At 40.1% G+C, this 20590-nt stretch overlaps 1 protein-coding gene across 1 annotated transcript in view; it reads left to right on the forward strand.

The window, feature by feature from the left end:
- Window positions 1-20590, forward strand: part of xkr4 (XK related 4) — a 54509-nt gene that overhangs the window by 25188 nt on the left and 8731 nt on the right. The window contains exon 2 of the mRNA XM_055202087.2: window positions 15477-15676. Coding sequence (XP_055058062.2) covers window positions 15477-15676 — 200 coding nt within the window. The remainder of the gene's footprint in view (window positions 1-15476; window positions 15677-20590) is intronic.

Raw genomic sequence — 20590 nt, forward strand, 5'->3', positions numbered from 1 at the left:
GAGGCTAAAGGCCGATTTGTTATTCAGAAGCCGCGCTGCATGGAGGCGAACAAAACAGCGTGATTCATTCGTTCTTGTAAGTGGAGTATTCCTGAGAGTCCTCTTCGGTTTACTTAGAAGAACTATTGTGCCGCTCTCAAATGAAGGTTAATGAATGTACATTTCTTTTTCATAGCCCATCTTTGTGTTTTACAGTGGGCTATTGTGCTGTGCATCTGATACAATATGAAATTGTATCTACTGCGTAGCGTCGTAGATCTGATATACGGCTGCAGTTAGTTGGAAATGCGTATTGAGAGCAGGTCTAATGCATGTGTACTGTACCTATCTGCTGTCACAGATATTTATTTCATTAATTGTCTGCTGATGTATTATAGGAATCTGTTATATATGGGCTGTGGCCCAGTATCTTACACTTCCCTCGGGACCATTAGCTGTGTCATGGAGGTGAATCTGGCAGGATGAGTGCTGTTGTGTGGCCACTGGAATGTGCAAAGATGCTACTACAGACTGAATGTAATTTTCTAAATCACTCATGTGTGCGTACACACACACACACACACACATTTCTGTCTCCCTGAGCCCTCACAGTTCTTTTTCACATGGCCATAGGAAATAAAAGGAAAAATGAGCTGTTTCGAAGAAACTCCAGACCTTCATGTTGTGAGGCAACAGTAGTTGTTTATATTTGTTTATAGGTTAAATTACAACTCGACTGGCTGAGTTCTTCATTTTGACCCAACAGTGAATTTAAAATAACCCAGCAATTTTTTAGAGTGCATTAAGTGGACAAAAGTGGCAAAATGTGCCGTTTTGGGTGTGTCCTGTTAAATGCAAATGAGTTGCAGTAAATGGCAGCGCTGTGGTTGGATACTGCAGATTAAGGGGTGGTATTATCCCTTTCTGACATCACAAGAGAGCATGCTTGCTGAGAATGGTTTACCAAAACTAAGTTATTGCATTGTTATTTTTCACATTTTCTAGGTCAGTGATTCCCAACCGGGGGTACGCGTACCCCAGGGGGTACGTGAAGAGTTTCCAGGGGGTATGCGAAAAGATTTATATTTTGCTTTGATCTGATTTACTTTTAATGAAAATGTCTCTCGTTTGTCCAGTCATTGACCTAAGATTGATTTTTGTGAGGAAAGCATTGTAAAAATGACTACTTTAAATGTAATTTTAATCTTATCGTTAATATTATTGGCCGTCGTGAGTAAATGCGCTGCATGCTCCAAAACGCAATAACGATGTCCAACTCACAAACGTTCTGACTATTTTCAATGAACCTGAATAGTTTCTAAAGACACAAAGTTTATTAACTATAAATAATGTTCAAATAGGCCTAATGATATTCATTCCAGCTGCCTGCCATTGCATTTTCAGATGACGCAAAAAAAAAACATTTGCATTGTTTTTGGCTAACATATTTTGTCCCGTATGATGTATTTTGTATATAAATGAATGTCTTAACACATTTTGTTTCTCTTTATATTTGAACAGAATAATTTACCTTATTTGCACACTTTAATTATCAGTAACTTAAATTGAGATTTTACTAAATTTAGGGCATTTACTAAAAAGGACGTGAGAGCTCAATTCCAAACAAGCGCCGAGTGGAATATACTACAAAGGCGCAAATAAAATACACAGGCACAATAATGACATAAGCACATTTCCATAATGACCATTGCAATCTATTAAGAGCAGCGCAAATTAGTACATGGACGCAAATAAGAGACCTCGGCAAGACATCGTAATGAAAATGCGGACTGCGGAGTGTGAAATTCCAGCTATGTAAACTAAGAAGAACCGGAGGACGAAAGATGAAAGGTAAAAGTAGTTTTAAAACACCTGATTTGACTTCTCCTTGTGACTTCTCCTCCTCTTTTCTCCAGCAACTTCGACATAGCATGGCTTGGCAAACTATATATATTTTTTAAAAAGTATGTTCCTCTGGCAAAATTTAATACTCTCCTCCCATTAATGTTGCTTCTAAAAATCAAACTTCTACAAATGCATATGCAATAAGCTCGCAAAAATATCACCTTTTCAGAGCTAAATATCTACTGCGTGTCTTTAGTAAGTTCAGTCGTTATTTAACGCCAAATTGATGGTTTGCGCAGCTGTTGGTAAAGCTGGCCCTTAAAGGGGTCATATGATGAAATTTTTTAATTTGTAAAATAAGTATTTGGCGTTCCCAGAGTCCGTATGTGAAGTTTTATTTTCAAAACACCCTACAAATAATTGATTATAGCATGTCAAAATTGCCATTATGTAGGCCTGAGCAAAAATGTGCCATATGGGTGTGTCTTTTAAAATGCAAATGAGCTGATAAAATGCAAACACTGATCGCAATGATGGTGGTTTGTTGAAATATACATGCTTCATCAGTCAGTGTTTTTTACTTTAATGTTTAAAATTAATTAATTAATTAATATTACTAATTATTTGTCTTTAAAACAGAACTTTGGTTTAGTTTCGATGAAGGGGTACTTGAGACTTACTGATAATGGCGTGGGGGTACTTAGGGCTAAAAAGGTTGGGAACCACTGTTCTAGGTTGATAGAAGCACTGGGGACCCAATTATAGCACTTGAACATGAAAAAAGTGATTTTCATTATATGTGCCCTTTAAGTATTCTTGTTAAGGATTCGTTATAAACCATTCCCTTGTTAGTATTTATTTTCTGCAGTGAATTCATATATCTTATCATAAAGGCATTTTGGACCAGCTTCACAGACAAGCCTATATAGTCCCAAACTAAAATGCATATTTGAGCAGTCTTAACTGACATATCTTAAGATATATCAGTGCCATTGTTTCATCTCAAGATGCACACCAGTAAAGTTTTTTTAAAGTCACATTTATTAAAGCTACTTAAATGTCTTGTCTGTGAAACTGGGCCTTAAACTTTGTTTTGTATTTAACTTTCGTCTAAATTGTGCTGTTTACTTTTGGCATTTGTACAATTTTTAAAGTCGCAATGAAATTGAAATGAAAAACTATATATATATATTTTTAATATTGTGGGATTATTAACAAATGACTTATCTGTGAGCTTCATTATTTTTAAAAAATTCGTGTGTGCTCATAATCTTTAATCAAAAATGTAAATCTCCTCCCCTCCTCAAAACGATCTCTCTTCACTTCCGGTCAAAAGTATGGCAGGTGGGCGGGGTCCGGGAGAGGATCGCAGCGATTAGCAATTAGCAACACGACCCAACTTCAAACGATCCAATCAGATCTCGATGGACAAATTCAAATCCAGCCCTGCCTTATTTCATCTCAAAAGCCGTTTCATTCGGATATACGTCACCACGGGGAAAATAAGGCAATCGCTACTTCCGTTTCATAGCGACTTTAAGAAAGTTGAGCAAAAAAGTTTTAACTGACCTACATTAACTAAACACAAAGCATTCAAAATGAAACCAGCAGCAGTGGTATCATTGTAATGTTACTGCATTTATTCAACCATTTATTCCTGCTTTTATACGGCACAGTGATTATTCATTTATCTCTTCATTTGCGTGTGCAGCAGTTGCTGGGCATCATGGAAACTACAAAGCTGCTGTTACGCAACAATTCACACCAAATGCAACTGTATACCGAAAACTTTAAAACAAACATAGTTTAAAGGAGACAATTTCATGAAAATCTGACTTTTTCCATGTTTAAGTGCTATAATTGGGTCCCCAGTGCTTCTATCAACCTAGAAAATGTAAAAGATCAACCCAGTAACTTAGTTTTGGTAAACCATTCTCTGCAAGCTTGTGAAAAAATAGGTCATTGAAATTTGGCTCATGGTGCTGTACACAAAAACACAATACATTGTCGATTTCAAATCGTTATGTACATGAGAACAGTAATACCATATAGAACATATTTTACAATAAACATCATATTTCTATATAAGAGAAACAATTCTGCGTACCAGTGGGGGCTCATGATTGCTCATCCGAGGGGTGCAAATTCAAAATATGTGTTCGGAGTGTCATGCGTGTTGCTTGTGTTTTCAAAATATGTGTTTGTTGCGTCATGTGAACCATGTGCATCATGTGTTTTGTCAAAATAAGTGCCTGCTGCCACACGTCAAAATCGTTTATGATAAAAGAGACGCTCACGTTCACAAAATACACCCAAGACACTCCCTTAACAGTAAACTCTGATTACGCATGAGATTATGCGAGTATCTGGCACACGCGAGCGTCTCTTTTATCATAAACCCTTTAGACGCGTCTGCAGCAGGCACATATTTTGACAAAACACGTGATGCCCATAGGATCACTCGACACGCAGAACACATATTTTGAAATTATGAACCACACACATGACGGGCTACATACGTGCTGCGTACCCAGTCTTAGATATGTATGATGGGCCTAATCATATCTTTGGTTTTGTTTACAAGGTCATTTCAATGATGTAAAAGCCGGATGAAATGCAACATGGGCGTTTCGCACTGCAATACCGATACATATGCAATTTAGTATATATATATATATACCACACATGAAAGTAGTCTGGGTCTGATTTGCAGTGTGAACATAGCCATAGAGAGAACACGAGTTATGGTCGAGGAAGTCCTTACTCACTGTCTCTAAACAGTTTAGCTTGAAAACACCACCTCTACATGCATCAAATCTTGCAGACTGCCCATCAGCCCCTGCTCTGAGATCCGTTTGGTCACTGTGGGTGTAGTGCCTGTCAGTCTCATTTTTCTCCCTCCCTATTCCATTCTTCTCGCTTTTATTTTCTCCATCTCACTTTCTCTCTCCCTCACTCAAGAACAGCACCATGGTAACAAGGCACTGCCAAGACGTCACACTTTTCACGTGATGCTCAACTGACATCGTTTGATCTTCACTGAATCACATGCTTCTGTGACTGTCAATGACTGCTGATGGATAGCTTTCTGTCTGATCCCAGTTTGCGCATCCCAGTTTGTTTTCCACAATCTCATGTAGGCTTTTTGTGCATTTAAGGCTTATTTTAAACAGCACAACTACCTGCTCTCATTTTTAATCTCTTAATTACAGGTTATCATCACAAGTACGAGCCCTTAAAACCAAATCACATTTGATCAAATTATCTCAGGGGTGTGTGGATAAATTATAATGAATTGAATGTTTATTGTGAATCTATCATGAGCTTAATAATTAAATTCCCATGGTATCGCATCGAACCTGCAGCGCATCCATCCGTATAGTCTTTGCTCATTTTCGGAGCCAGAGGAATGTTGCTGTCACTCATGTAAATTTTTCTAGCATAAAATTCTTGGTAGCTGCAGTTCTGCTTATAAGCTTTTGACTTATGTCGCTGCCCTGGCTGGTAAATGCAGGAAAGATGGGCAGTGTCGGGAATATAGTACAAAGCAATATTCAGAGCCGGTCTGTATTTATTATGCCGTGTGCCAGTGACCTTCTTTCCATCATCGTGCCGCAAAAAAGCCCGGCATAATTGTTGAATAACAAGGTTCAATTGATTTGGAACGAGTCGGTCTCTGTTGGCAGCCGGGCAGCAGACATTCATCACAGCATAGGCTCTGGGCAGCTGTGTAAGTACATTGAGTTTTGGCTTCCTGTCTGCTGTCGGCCCCGTGGGCCGTGTGGAAGTTTAGTTTTTCAATCTAAACTTATGTCTGCTGCCATACTAGAGTTTTATCTATGGTTTAAGACATTTCATTTTGTGGGTATCTATTTCGAAACCCATCGAGCTGCCTGTGGAGGCAGAATTTGAAGGCATCACAGACACGAAGGCTGATCCAAAAAGCAGGCAACTTAATAATGGGATGCAGTAAGTGAAAAAGTAAATCTAAAGTGGCATTTTACATTTTAGTATGTTTAGCATATGCCGTTCTTTAGATTCTTTGTTGGTTTTCCATGTATTTGTAATTAGCTGAACACTTATTTTACAGGTACTACTGGTGTACCAGCATCAAACCAGCATTGACCAGTATGGAAATTCATTCTGGTCTCTTTTATGTGGCATTCAAATTTAACCGTTCTAATAATATTCACCATTTTACGTTGAAGCTCATTCTAATGCTGCGTTCACACCAGCTGCGGTAGAGACGTCAAGCGCGAGTGATTTCAATGTTAAGTCAATGTTAAGACTCGTTGACATGTGTCTGGAGGTCAAAAATTCGCGTCATGGGAGGGACTTCTGCGACTCCGCTCGCATCCTGTAATCACGTCACTACTAGAGCAAGCTCCTGACTGGTTAACGCGGCAAATTTTTCCGCCAAAGTTCAAATTTTTCAACTCGCGCGTATTGCCGCGGAAACGCTCAATTCGCGCCAAATGCACGAACTAGAAGCCTGAATGAGGCGAAATAGCATCTACCGTGCCACGCTAAACACCTCATTCGCGTGTCTAGTTCACGCGTATGGTGCGAATTGAGCGTTTCCGCGGCAAACGCGCGAGTGTAAAAATGTGAACTTTGGTGGAAAAACGTGGCGTGTTAACCAATCAGGAGCTTGCTCTAGTAGTGACGTGATTACAGGATGCGAGCGGAGTCGCAGAAGCCCCTCCCATGACGCGAATTTCCGCGTGAATGTCTCGATTACTTGAATTTCACGTGTGAATGAAGCGAGTAAACTCAAAATGTTCAAGCGGCAAACTAGATGCGGTAGACACGAATTTGATGCCTCAAACGCGCCTGGTGTGAACCCACGGTAATGCAGGTTCACACCAGACGTGGTCGAGGCGGCAAGCATGAGTGATTTACATGCTAAGTTAATGCAAAGACGCGATTAAGCATCCTGGGGCGCGGTACGAATGGCGCGAATTGAGCATTTCCGCGGCAAACAGGCGAGTTGAAAAATGTGAACTTTGGTGGAAAAACGTGCCACGTTAACCAATCAGGAGCTTGCTCTAGTAGTGACGTGATTACAGGATGTGAGCGGAGTTGCAGAAGCCCCTACCATGACACGAATTTCCACGTGAATGTCTTGATGACTAGAATTTCACACGCAAATGAAGCGAGTAAACTCAAAATGTTCAAGCGGCAAACTAGATGCGGTAGACACGAATTTGATGCCTCAAACGCGCCTGGTGTGAACCCACGGTAATGCAGGGTTCACACCAGACATGGTAGAGGCAGCAAGCACGGGTGATTTACATGTTATGTCAATGCAAAGACGCGATTAGGCATCCTGCGGTGCGGTACGCACTGTAGGCGCGGCGCGAATTGAGCGTTGCTGCGGGAAACGCGCAAGTTTAAAAATCTGAACTTCTGCGGATTTCCACGGCACGTTAACCAATCAGGACCTTGCCGTAGTAGTGACGTGATTACAGGAAGCGAGCGGAGTCTCAGCCGAGTTGCAGAAGCCCCTCCCATGGCACGAATTTCCATGTGAATGTCTCGAATGGCTAGAATTTCACTCTCAAATGTTCAAGCATCCAACTACGCGCGAAATGCGGCATATATCTGAAGTGTCTTAGATTCCTCTTTCACACAGTCAAAGAAGCAACAAGGTCAAAAGGCCTTATGCTTCAAACAAAAAATACAACCTTGATTCCTAATCCATTGCACGAATCTCGGTGACCGTTGAATAAAGCCACGCATTCGGAGTGGAACGCCATAAACCAGACACACGTCCTCTTCTTCTGATATTCAACCGTCTCTCTATCTATGCCATCAGAGACATGGCATCCGTCCATCTGCCATTGTGTGACAGCACGTTGCCTACACAGTGATACTGATATTACTTTACAGTGAGTTGGAGCGGATCAGGCATCGTTCCATGCATCGCCAGCATATTGCTGTAAGTGTAATCTTTCTCTTGTATGAGTGATGATGGCTGTTAAATCACCATCACATTCGTTACTTTTTTTTGTTATTTTTGCTTTTCCCCTCGAGTGCCAGCAAATTGCATTTAAACACTAGTATACGGTATTGGTCGGCAATAAATCAATAAGCCCCTGTGCTTTTTTAAACTTGCACTTACTTTCTAAAGTTTTTGTGGGTTGGGACTGGCACAGCATTATCCACTCTGGTTGCACAGCTCTCTGGAGGCATGTGGACCCATGGCGCTTAGCAACCGGATCGAAAGAGCAGACGTGTTTCCTTGGATGGCCTGCAGGTTGTCTGCGACTGTCACTCAAGCAGTCCCACGCGCCCGCCGCTGTAAAAGCAAAATCCTGTTTCTGACTGACTCTTCTTCTGTTGCCATTAACAGGTCAAGTTCTTTCAGGCGTGAAGAGTCTGCCTTGAAATGCATATCACTCAATAACCTCAGCAGCGTATAAACCAACGTTACTCCAGTAGTGTTTGAGAGTTACTCCAGTAGTACGTATGCCTTTAGTGCATTGAGCTCTGTAGGATTGCATAGCATGACGGACCTGTGCAGCCTCATTGATTGAACTTCTTCCCTCTGAATCTCAATGAAAGACCACCCGTGAGTTGTAGTGCTGTATGTAGTGATGCTACAGGTGTGTTTGAAGAGGAAGCAAGATTTGACTGTATCAGATACAATGTAAACCAGATCAGCCATAGCAAGTTAGAAACCATTCTGTTGTAAAAATGTGCCTCATCTAGCTGTTTCCCTTAAAATGTTGCCTGCCGCTGTGTTTCCTGTAGTAGCAAATGGGCTGCAAAAGCATGCAGGATACATTCAAAGAAGCTATGAAAATGCCTTACATACATTTTAAATATAATTTATATATATATATATATATATATATATATATATATATATATATATATATATATATATATAATACATTTTTAAGAGAAAGTACTTTCATGAGTATTAACCTTGTGTCTTGCACATGTGTGTAGTGTGCATAAGTAGAGTCTCTGGAACCTTAATCGAACTGTTATGAATAAACAATGACCTGATCCCCATTCATAATGTAAGTGTACTATAGAGGGTTCATTCCGCGGTCAGCGCTGCCTGAAATAGGCAAACCTAGAGGCCACAGATCCTGTCACTGTGTTTTCTTTTGTATCCTGTCCTGTGAGTGGCAGTCCCATGATTTGGGGGATGTTCAGTAAACCGGTAATGCTCAAACTCCTGGGAATTCGGGTTTAGGAGAGAGAGCTTTATGTGAGACACAAAATTTCTTTACGAAAAACCATGGCTGATTTCTGAAGAATGACTTATAAAATGTGTTTGTTTATTAAATATTTGGGATAATTTGATTAAAGGAACACACCAACATTTTTCAATATTTTACTATGTTCTGACCTATCTTTTTTCAATGTGTGCAATTCATCTTTTTTTTAAATTGCTTAAAGTGTGCAGTTAATCTTTGTACAGCGCGTTGTGAATGTGTTAGCATTTAGCCTAGCCCCATTCATTCCTTAGGATCCAAACAGGGATGAGTTTAGAAGCCACCAAACACTTTCATGTTTTCTCTATTTAAAGACTGTTACATGACTACACGAGTAAGTATGGTGGCACAAAATAAAACGTGGTGATTTTTTTAAGCGGATAAAAATATAAACTATATTGTATGGCGGATGAGCACTTAGTTTGCAGAACTTCGACCTCGGGCGCAGTAATATTTACAGAAGTTTGAGCGAGGGGGGGAGTAGTCAGGAGTGATGATGTTACTGCGCGCTGAGGTCGAAGTGCTGCAAACTATTTCTCAATTCAAAGAACGGACTTGTGTTCTTGTGGAGATCGGTCTTGCCAGGCGTCCTTGGAAGAACGAACTCAGAAGGTCGCGAGAACACACAATGCACGTGTGAGATTTAAGATGTGCGCAATCTTCCTGTTGGTCACCTGACCTCCACCACAATGACTTCTGGGGAGTAAAGTCTGCACTCGATGCGTCCTCGATAGCAAGAACACATCTGGGTATTTTCATGCATCCACTGTACTTGTGTTCTTGAGAATTGGAATTGAACTTCGATGATTAATGATGATATAGAGCAAGAACACAAGGACGCAAGATCGCATATTGAGAAACAGTCTAATGCTGCGTTCACACCAGCCGCGGTAGAGGCGTCAAGCACGAGTGATCTCAATGTTAAGTCAATGTTGAAGACGCGTTGATGTACATCTGGAGGTCGCGAATGAGGCGTTTAGCGCAGCGCGGAGATGCGATTCCACCTCATTCACGTGTCTAGTTTGCGCGAATGGCAAATTGAGCGTTGCCGCGGCAAACACGCGAGTTGAAAATTTTGTAACTTTGCCGCGTTAACCAATCAGGAGCTTGCTCTAGTAGTGACGTCATTGCAGGAAGCGTGCGGAGTCGCAGAAGCCCCTCCCATGACGCAAATTTCTGCATGAATGAAGCGAGTAAACTCAAACTCGTGTAACTACTCATGTAACAGTCTTTAAATAAGGAAAACATGGAAGTGTTGGTCGCTTATAAATTAATCCCTGTTTGGATCCTAAGGAATGAATGGGGCTAGGCTAATGCTAACACATTCACAACGCACTGTACAAAATTAAGTGCACACATTGAAAATTCATCGAAGTTGTGGTAAGTACATAGTAAAATATTGAAAAATATAGGTGTTTTCCTTTAAATCTACTTTTAATTTGACAGATTTTACACAGCAATGTTGTCAGTTTATTTAGGCTTGCACACGGTCTATTCATTTTAATGCAAACTGCATTAAAGGCACAATATGTACTTTTTTTTGCATTAAAATGTCCAAAAATTATTAAACAAAATTCACATGTGTACTTACATTATCCCAAATGGTTTACAATGTTTAAATCTAGGGGAATGTTTCTGCTTTTGCTTCAAACCAATGGATGTGTTTGAGTTCATGTTGCACTGTGGAGATTGATCGGAAAATGATATCAAACTATCATGAGAGTATTGCTTTTAAATCACTCTCGTAATAGTTTGATGTCACAGGCCAATTGATCTGTGTAGTAGTAGTAGTTTGCATACGCCATCTACAAACATGATTTATGAGTTTTGTCAGATGAAGTCCTATTGACATTAAAGGTCAAGACTTCTCCCATCATCCCACGTTTTAAAAACATGATCATGCTGCGACCGTTGTTTTTGTTTAGCGACTATAGCAATGAAAATGCATATTATGCCTTTTATGTTCATAATCTGTTTCTTTTTTACTTTAACAAGATTATAATAATGATTTTTTATTTAAGTTGTTACGTTCGATTTTAAAGATCATGCATGGTATTGCTTTAGCTTGTGTTATGTGATTGGTGCAGTTAGCTCTGAAAACATGATGCAACTTCTGACAACAACAGTACAAATGATCCTCAGCACTCTCACAGGGACGTTTTCCACCACCTGATTGACAGGTTAGGAAAACATTGAGCTTTCTGCTGTGCCAAGGGACTGTGCACTTGTGTATGTGTGATGGCCAGTAGGGGTAATGGTTGGGGAGTTTAAATGAGACAGTGATGTAGAAGAGACCGCTAGACCGAAGTGAAGAAGAGAAATGTCCGGAGGATAAGAAAGCATGTTGTCTGAAAAAAGGCACTTTATAGCTACAGACCTCAGATCAGCCTGATCAGAACAACAGCTTCAAACTGCACATTACAAACAGACATGTGGTCTGTACAGAATGACGTCATTTCTATAAATATCAAATTTCAGTAATGTATTTAATGTCAGATTAATACTTTGTTGGTCTTTGGATGCCATGTGGTATAAATTTGTGCATGATTCATCATGACTTCCTTAAGCAATTGTTCCATCTGATTTGTCATTGCAAATATAATCCAAACATCTGTCTTTACGATGCAGAGGCCCGTCAAACCTCTTGGGCCGACTGTTTCAGATGGACAGTGAATAAAAGGGATACATATCGCAGAAACAGAGACAGCTTGTGGCTTATCTGAAATCCAAACCATATAAGAGACTTTCTCTGCATGGCCTTTAGGGTAAGTGGCAGAAATGTCAGGAGACAGCGTATCTTCATGCAGGCCCTTCTGAAGCCCACTTATCTGATAAAGAAGCTGGACAGTCGCCCATTTTTAAGGTCAGCCAGAAGATCGTACCGCGACCCTGCTGCTCTGTGCAAAAGGACTGCGGTACTGCGGTCAAAATGGTTGAGTCACTCAATACTGGTGTACACCCAGAAAACATTTCCTGGCTGCTTTATTTGACATTTTAGTCCTTTTGGAAATAGCGTGGATAATAAATCCAGTTTTAACTTGTGCCTTTGGATGAAGTACACTTTCTGGTTTTATTTGAGAGCTCCAGCAACTCGTCATGTCTAGTGTTGAGCATTGCTTGTTATCTGTTGAGAATCTGGATCAATTGCTAAACTAGGCCTACACTGTCAAGATTGTATCACAAAATAGGTCAGGGTTTTGATTGGATGAATATCTAGTATGACACATCTAGAACACTTTACTAATGCTCAGTAGGCATGTTAAAATAACAGGCCTGCATGCAGATTTTAGGTTATATGAAACAACCTGCCTACATTTTTCAGAAGTGAATTTGGATGTAGTATGTGGTTGCCACTCTTAAAACCAAAATCTGTCCTCTTTGCTTTGACCTTGTTTGAGGGTGAGAGGTGTACAAACACGAAAGACGTCTGACGTAAACGTAATTGGCTGGCTCTGCACTAGGTTAATTTGCATAATGCGATCTGATTGGCTGACACACACGTTGGCCCTTGAAATGTTCAGAAATGTTCAACTTCTGCAGCGAGCAACGGCAGTCACGCGATGCTGAAGGATCCACAACTCAGTTTGGCAACGCATGACGTCACCCATTCAAAATAAATGTGAAGTGCTAATGCTGACACGCCATGTGAATGTACTGTTAACCCCTTGAAGGCATGTGGATAACATCTGTAAAGGATGAATGCTGTTCCCTGATCCCTGTTTTCTACCATTATAAAGCTTGGAAAAACAAGGACATTTATTAAAATGACTCCAAATGCGCTCATCTGAAAAAAGAGGGTAAGTAAATCACAGGGTAATTTTGAGCATTCAGAGAAAGATTGATGACCATATCTCGTATCTATCTTTAAAAAATGCCAGGTTATTTTCAACCCAGCGTTGGGTCAAAAAGAGACAAACCCAGCCAGTGGGTTAAATTAACACAGAACATTTTGATATTTAAGACAACAATAGGTTAAAAAAACAACCCACAGAAGTAATCCACACAACTTCAAGGGGTTAATAAAGGTCTTCTGCGGGTAATATTTCTGTAAGTACGTAACAATATTCCTTGAAAGTACATAAAAAGTCAACTGAAGGTATAATTTTAAGTTTTAAAGTAGTACACTTACAGCACACTTGAACTTATTTTTCATAAGAGTAAATAAAAAACTTTTAACATCCATAGCCTTTCTGGTGCATAAAGGATTCTTTGTTAAAAGGTTTTTCAGACTAAAAAACGCTAAAAAAGATTTTATGACTACATTTTTTTTTTTTGGAAAAAGAAAAGTAGTTTTTCTATGGCAGTGGTTTTAAACTCCCGGCCCGCCCTTCCCTTCTCTGCGGCCCGCGGCACCTTTCAACAATATAACATAATCTGGCCCGCAGAAAGATTTTTATTCACTTTGTTTCATATTCGTTTGATTTTTAATTTAAACGATTAAGGGTTCCTTCACATGTCAAGTGTAACATGTTAAAACAAGTCAAGGCATTTCCTACTAAACTATGGCATTGATGTAAAGATCCCTTCTTAGATACTTTTAAAAAGAAAAGCATTCTGTTTTATTGTGATGTGAATAAAATTTACATTTACCTCAAAGCATTGCCCCATTTTGTCTACAAGTTAGATCTTTTTCTTGTAAATGAATTGCCAGTGAATTAATTGAAGTCTGCAAGTGCTGTACTATAAAAGCGTTCTTTGCATACAAATAATCCGAGTGCAGAGAGAATCTGGTAGACAGTGTGGGCAGCAGCCACTCTCAAAGAAATCAATGAGAAAACATGCAAATCATCCTCATAAGCATCTAACACTTTATTTTATAGCTGATCCTCACACTCAGTCAAATAATTTTATTGCCATTAACTTTGTGGGTTTTGGGGATCCCCCTGTTAATGCAAGAACAACGGGAATACAGTGCACTTAAATTCCTGTATATGAATATCGGGGGCGAGAGAATAAGTGTGTTTAAATGAAAGTGTGTGTCTGTTTTGGCTGGATTGCTGTCAAGGTCAGGGCATTGCAATTGCTTTCCAGGAACAACACACTAAACCCAGATCCGCACACTCACAGACAGGGAAACCTTTACAAAAGGCTGATGTGCTAGATTCTCAACAAGTCCATTAGCAGATGACACATGGTTTGTTAAAAAGATGTAGCAATTGCTTGTACTGATATATAGATGTTTTTGTCTGTGACAGGCTGTGCTGCTCAACTTCTTTTCCAGTCAAAGCTTTGTTTAGTTGTTATGTCTGATGATGAAAATAGCTCAGATATTAAAACATAATGACTTCAGATTGAGAAACGGTGATGCACTAAACTCACATAGGTAATGCTTGAACTGTTGCACATGCAACAGGCTTCTTTAGGGGCCAGTCACACCAAAAGCGCTTTAAACGCTTGCAAACGCAAGGCGCGACGCACTGCCTTTTTTAAAAAAAGAGCAGTGCGGCGCGGCTTTTCATATTGCTAAGCAACCACCGAGTCAGCTGTCTTGTCAATCAAATATTGAAGGGTGAGCGCTCTTTTGCTGTTAACTGTCATATTAGCAGAAACTTTAAAAAGAGGACGCTTGCTCTGACCTTGTTTGAGGGTGAGAGGTGCACAAACACGCAGGAGAGAGTGAGCGAGTGGAGTCCGGTTCTTTAAAGCAACTGTAAACTTCCCTCACCACAACGTAAGGCCCGCCTCTCCCCTCATTCGATTGGACAATGGAAGACGCGAATGACGTCAGGCGCTTCTCCGCTCTCAGTGCTCCTTCAAAAACGCGTGCGCAGCAGGCGGCAGAAAACCGCAAGGCGCTAGGCGCGCATAAACAGCGCGCAAACGCGCCCTGCCCATAGAATATCATTCAAAAAAGGCGCCTGCAACTGCCATAAACGCTTTTGGTGTGACTGAGCCCTTAGATTATTACATTGCTTGACATATGTATTCTTTCTATCGCTATCGCTATTTATATTTATATCTATTTAGATACATAGATATTATTTAGATCTATTTATATTTATTATTTACAGATTATTTGTATTTGCAACAAAGTATTTAACATAGCATTTCCATAGTCATTTAAAATCATAGCAAAATTGTAAAAAGTGATTACTGTTCTACAAATTAATCCTATATAATGCAAAGAACAGTTTGTGAAAAATAACCTTTATATTATTAAGTAAGGTCATGTCAAAGATTGAGATCAATGTGAAATCGATGAGTGAAATCAAATTTGGATGCTCCGATTTTATTCTGGATTCACAGCTCACAGTGAGAATTTTCTCAAAACCGTGATCAGTCCGCTCCAGTTTTTTTTTTTTTTTATCGTTTAGAGGCAAAATCTGCAGACGTTGATGTTTGCTTTTTACTTGGAGTTCAGCGGGAGTTCAGTGAGAAAGTGACTTTTACTGTAAATGGCTTTGTTTGTGTCTTCTGCAGGTACTTCCACGCCATCTACCTGGGCATCAGGAGCAGGCAAAGCGGAGATAATGACAGCTGGAGGTTTTACTGGAGAATGGTGTACGAGTATGCCGATGTCAGCATGCTCCACCTGCTGGCTACGTTCCTAGAGAGCGCCCCTCAACTTGTGCTCCAACTCTGTATCATCATACAGACTCACAAGCTCCAGGCTGTACAAGGTAACCACAATATCAAACACAGCGTTTGTAAGAAGCACACACACACAAACAGTTTATCAGTGAATAGGTGAATGCAACCTTCGGTTACTGTACCAGGTGTTATAGAGGCTGAAGTCTCTGCCGACTTCAAGGAACTCCTTGAGTTTGCTGGTCTCAGTTGGACATCATAATATTTAGTTGGTTTACTGGTTTAGCTGGTCTTCTGCCCTGGCCAAACCTTTAGTTTATATTGTCTGTATAGGCAGGGTGACATTTGATGGGAGATGAGGGGGATTTAGATAAATCAAAGTCTCAATCGAAGTGTTGTTGTTTTGTTCCCCACCGGGTCATGAGTCGAAGGTAGTAAGTAAAACTGCATCAAATGTTGGTGTTTGGTTGGCAATTGGTGCGTTAATGTAAATGGCGCGAACATGTAGTGAATCATAAGTTATCCAGAGATAGTGGGATAATGTTTTGTGTTTGTTGCTTGCTCATGACTCGCTCCACCCGTGTTACGTCTCAAGGGGGTCGGGTTTATTCGGAAAGAATCGGTACAGCTGATCTGTCTTTTATAAATCTGATAAAAGTAAAGACTTCTTTGGATATATGTAGGATGTAATACACTATATAATGCTGCGTTCAGACCACCCGCGGTAGAGTCGTTAAGCGCGAGTGATTTCAATGTTAAGTCAATGTGAAGACGCATTGACGTGCGTCTGGAGGTCTCGAGGCACGAATGAGGCATTTAGTGCGGCACGGTAGACGCGATTCCGCCTCATTCGCGCGTCTAGTTTGCGCGAATGGTGCCAATTGAGCCTTGCCGCAGGAAATGCGCAAGTTGAAAAATTTTAACTTTGGCGGAAAAACGCACTGTGTAAGCAAGCGGAGTAGCATAAGCCCCTCCCATGGCGCGAATTTCCACATGAATGTTTCGATGACTAGAATTTCACGCACGGCTTTCACGCGCCAATGAAGTGGTAGACGCAAATTTGACGCATCAAACGCAGCTTGTGTGAACCCACGGTAAGTAATCAAGCTTAAAGGGATAATTCACCCAAAAATGAAAATAATGTCATTAATGACTCACCCTCATGTCATTCCAAACTCGTAAGACCTCCGTTCATCTTCGGAACACAGTTTAAGATGTTTTATATTTATTTATTTATATTTATTTATATTTAGTCCGAGAGCTTGCTGACCCTCCATTGAAAATCTATGTACGCTTTACTGTCCATGTCCAGAAAGGTAATAAAAACATCATCAAAGTAGACAATGTGACATCAGTGGGTCAGTTAGAATGTGTTGAAGCATTGAAAATACATTTTGGTCCAAAAATAACAAAAATTAAGACTTTATTCAGTATTGTCTTCTCTTCCCCGTCTGTTGTGAACTGCGGTCACGTGATTGCAGTGACACGGCTGACGTACAACGCGGCTGACGTACAACGCGGCTGACGTGTTATCTGGTGCGCCCCAGCTGGTTTTTTTTGTGCGCCCAGGGCTTCGAAGACAAATGCTGAATAAAGTCTTAATTTTTGTTATTTTTGGACCAAAATATATTTTCGATGCTTCAACAAATTCTAACTGGCCCACCGATTTCACATAGACTACTTTGATGATGTTTTTATTACATTTCTGGACATGGACAGTAAACCAAACATAGATTTTCATTGAAGGGTCAACAAGCTCTCGGACTAGGTATAAAAGATCTTAAACTGTGTTCTGAAGATGAACGGAGGTCTTACGAGTTTGAAACAACATGAGGGTGAGTCATTAATGACATTATTTTCATTTTTGGGTGAACTATCCCTTGAGATAAACAGAAACAGCATGTGTTATGTTGGCCTAAAAATATTTTAAAGTTTGGTTTGAGACAACGTCAGGAATCAAATTAAATATAAATTAGTCCAAGAGTTTTTCTGCCTTGTTTTAAATTTGAATGGATGGATGAAAATTTTGGCTTTTCACACACACTGTGATCTTTTCTGATCATACAGTATATATTTATGTATCATCTGTTCTCAGTTTGCTACACAGACCACTAGGGCGGATTTATGGAGCACTTTAAAAACCTTTAGCTTGACATTGTCATGACCCTTCAGTCAGGCCCATTAACCAATCCTCATAAAATGCGAAACTACTGCTTTTTAATATCCACTCTTCACTCCCTTTCTGTTTACTGTTTGGCAAGTCATGTTACCAGAGCTCTTTATATATGTGTATGGCCATTCTGTTGATTTGTGATTTTGTGGATTGCAGAGCCCAGTCTAGCAGTTAAACCTTCAGTGCCTTTATGTGCTGTCCTCTGTTCTTCATAATCTTCCATAAACAAAAGCGTCCAGGGATTCTGTCAAAATTCTCCTCCATCGAGGCTGAGAAATGATTTATGAAAGCGGGGGTCCCGAGCTCCTAATGCAACAGAGCCGCAAACATGCTCAGACTGGGGATCTAAGTGTTTGTTCTGTGAGAATTTGGGAGTGGCGTCTGGAGGCAGTTTTGCTCGTGGTGTTTGGTACAGCAGAACACATAGTCCTCTGATGCTTAGACCTCTTTCATCTGAGACTTTACTTTGAGATTTGTTGCTCCTACACTTGCAATTCAAAAACAACACCGAACAGAGTATAAAATACTTAACATACCTGTAGCAGTACAGTCATTATTCAATAGCTCAATGTGGAAAGAACAACTTTGGTTAGCGTTTGAAAACAGCCGGCAGTAGCATGGTGCTTAGAAATGTTGGACACATTTGATTGTATTTCTCTACTCAGGCTGTCCCTTGTGTCAGGCTTGTGCATGGAATAAGTAGATTGCCAACTCGGAAGGACACAGAATATGATACACTTTAATTATTATAATAACAACATACAAACAGACATCCACTTTTTTAAGTAAGTTTTACATGAAATTTTACGCAATTGCACAAGTTGCTTAAAATTCCACGTGAAACTTACAAAAAAAAATGGTTGCACTATATTTTTAAGTAAATCCAGCCTTAATTTTTTTCAGTGTAGCAACGACAGAGACCTCACAACAAAGTGGAAAACGGAATGATATTATATGGAGATGATGATGGTAATAGCTGGCAGGTGAGGATGATGATAGGAGACCCAAGACAGGTGAAGGGAGCATGGAGGATCATGGGAAATTGTGTCCAGAGGGAGATAAACGATGAAAACAGGCAGCGGGTGTGACACCTTGCTTGGTTTACACACAAACATTCTAGCATACTCAAAGTATACTTGACTGCGGCTACTAGGCATGGATGGCCGTGTTCTACGCGTACTCATCACAAATAATTTTTTATTCAAATTATTACTCTACCAGGTCATCAGGGCAGCACTGATTCGCGACATTTACAGTACATTAAAAATTATAGGATAGATGAAGGAAAATAGCAGATCCACCATTGCAACAAAGTTTGCAATGAACCAACAACAAGAAAACAAAGGACAGGAATCAAACATTATGGTGACAAAAAAGGCTCCACAGCTTTCTGTTCTCAGTAAAGTAAAACAAGAAAAGACGAAAAGACGATGGTGTGTGTGCAAACACTGTCTATTGCCTTTGTGTTATTGTTGGTAGTGGAGTGTCCTGTCTCAGTATTTTCTGCTCAATTCGCTTTGACTCGTCTCGGTTACTTCAAAGACTCAGTCTTAACTCATTCTCGGACCACAGTGGGACTCGTAATTTAAGAGTCCTCGAGACCAACGCATTTTTTATGTTCATATAAAAAAACACACAACACATAACAATAATAATAAAATGCAATGTTGATGGGAATTTTTTGAAAAAGACATGGTGCAATGCAAAGATACTGCCATCAGAGCCATTTATTTATCTCTAGAAAAATAGGCAGAAGATGATGCATGTGATAGGGATTGTTTTAATGGCAGTAAAAGCATAGTCCATATTAAAAACGTTAAGACTGCTCCTCTAAACCAGTGGTTCTCAAACATTTTTGGCATGCGGCCCCCCTTGTGTACAGTGTATCCCTTCAAAGGCTGTGACATAAAATATTCCAAAACTTAACATTTTAATTAAACAAAACATACACTCTAAAAAAACAAACGGTGCTATATAGCACCAAAACTGTTGCTTTGGATCGTAACAATAGAAGAACCATTTTTAGTGCCATATAGCACCGGTGAAGCACCAGTGAAGCACCTGTGTAGAACCATATAGGGGCCATATAGCACCACTATAGCACCACATTTGGTTCTACATAGCACTATATGGTTCTACACAGGTGCTTCACTGGTGCTTCACCGGTGCTAAATGCTACTAAAAATGGTTCTTCTATGATTACGAGCAAAGAACCACTTTTGGTGCTATATAGCACCGTTTGTTTTTAGAGTGTATTACATTATATAATGTAGTGCTGTTGGTTATAGCCTTATTTTATGAGGTTTAGTTACACAGAATTTATGACAAATTAATGTATTTTATAAAATTTCATTAAACTGGGGCCCCCTGGCACCATCTCAGGGCCCCTCGGCCTCTGGGGGCCACGACCCCCAGTTTGAGAACCACTGCTCTAAACAATTCCCAATCTAACTTAGTCTGTAGGCCTAACGGTTGATTATTAACTGGGGTGATATTAAATCGTGAATATGAAAACTGACATGTTTTTATGGTCTTGGTCTCAACTCGGTCTTGACTCCGAAAGGACTCGGTCTCGACTTAGACTTGCTTCCTCAAAGACTTGGTCTTGACTCGGACTCGACTGTATTTGAAAACCAACAGACTTGGTTTCGACTCTGTCTCGACCCTTTAAAGACTCTCTCTTGACTCGGACTCAGCATAGGCGGTCTTGTCCCAACACTATTTCATAGTAACACTTCATTTATGTGCATCATGAATGGGCCACTTTTCAGTCTGTCACATCCCAGCATACAGTACTGTGCAAAAGTCTTAGGCCACCATGATGCAACCATTA

Source organism: Misgurnus anguillicaudatus, chromosome 2 (assembly GCF_027580225.2).
Source record: "Misgurnus anguillicaudatus chromosome 2, ASM2758022v2, whole genome shotgun sequence".
Classification (NCBI taxonomy): domain Eukaryota; kingdom Metazoa; phylum Chordata; class Actinopteri; order Cypriniformes; family Cobitidae; genus Misgurnus; species Misgurnus anguillicaudatus.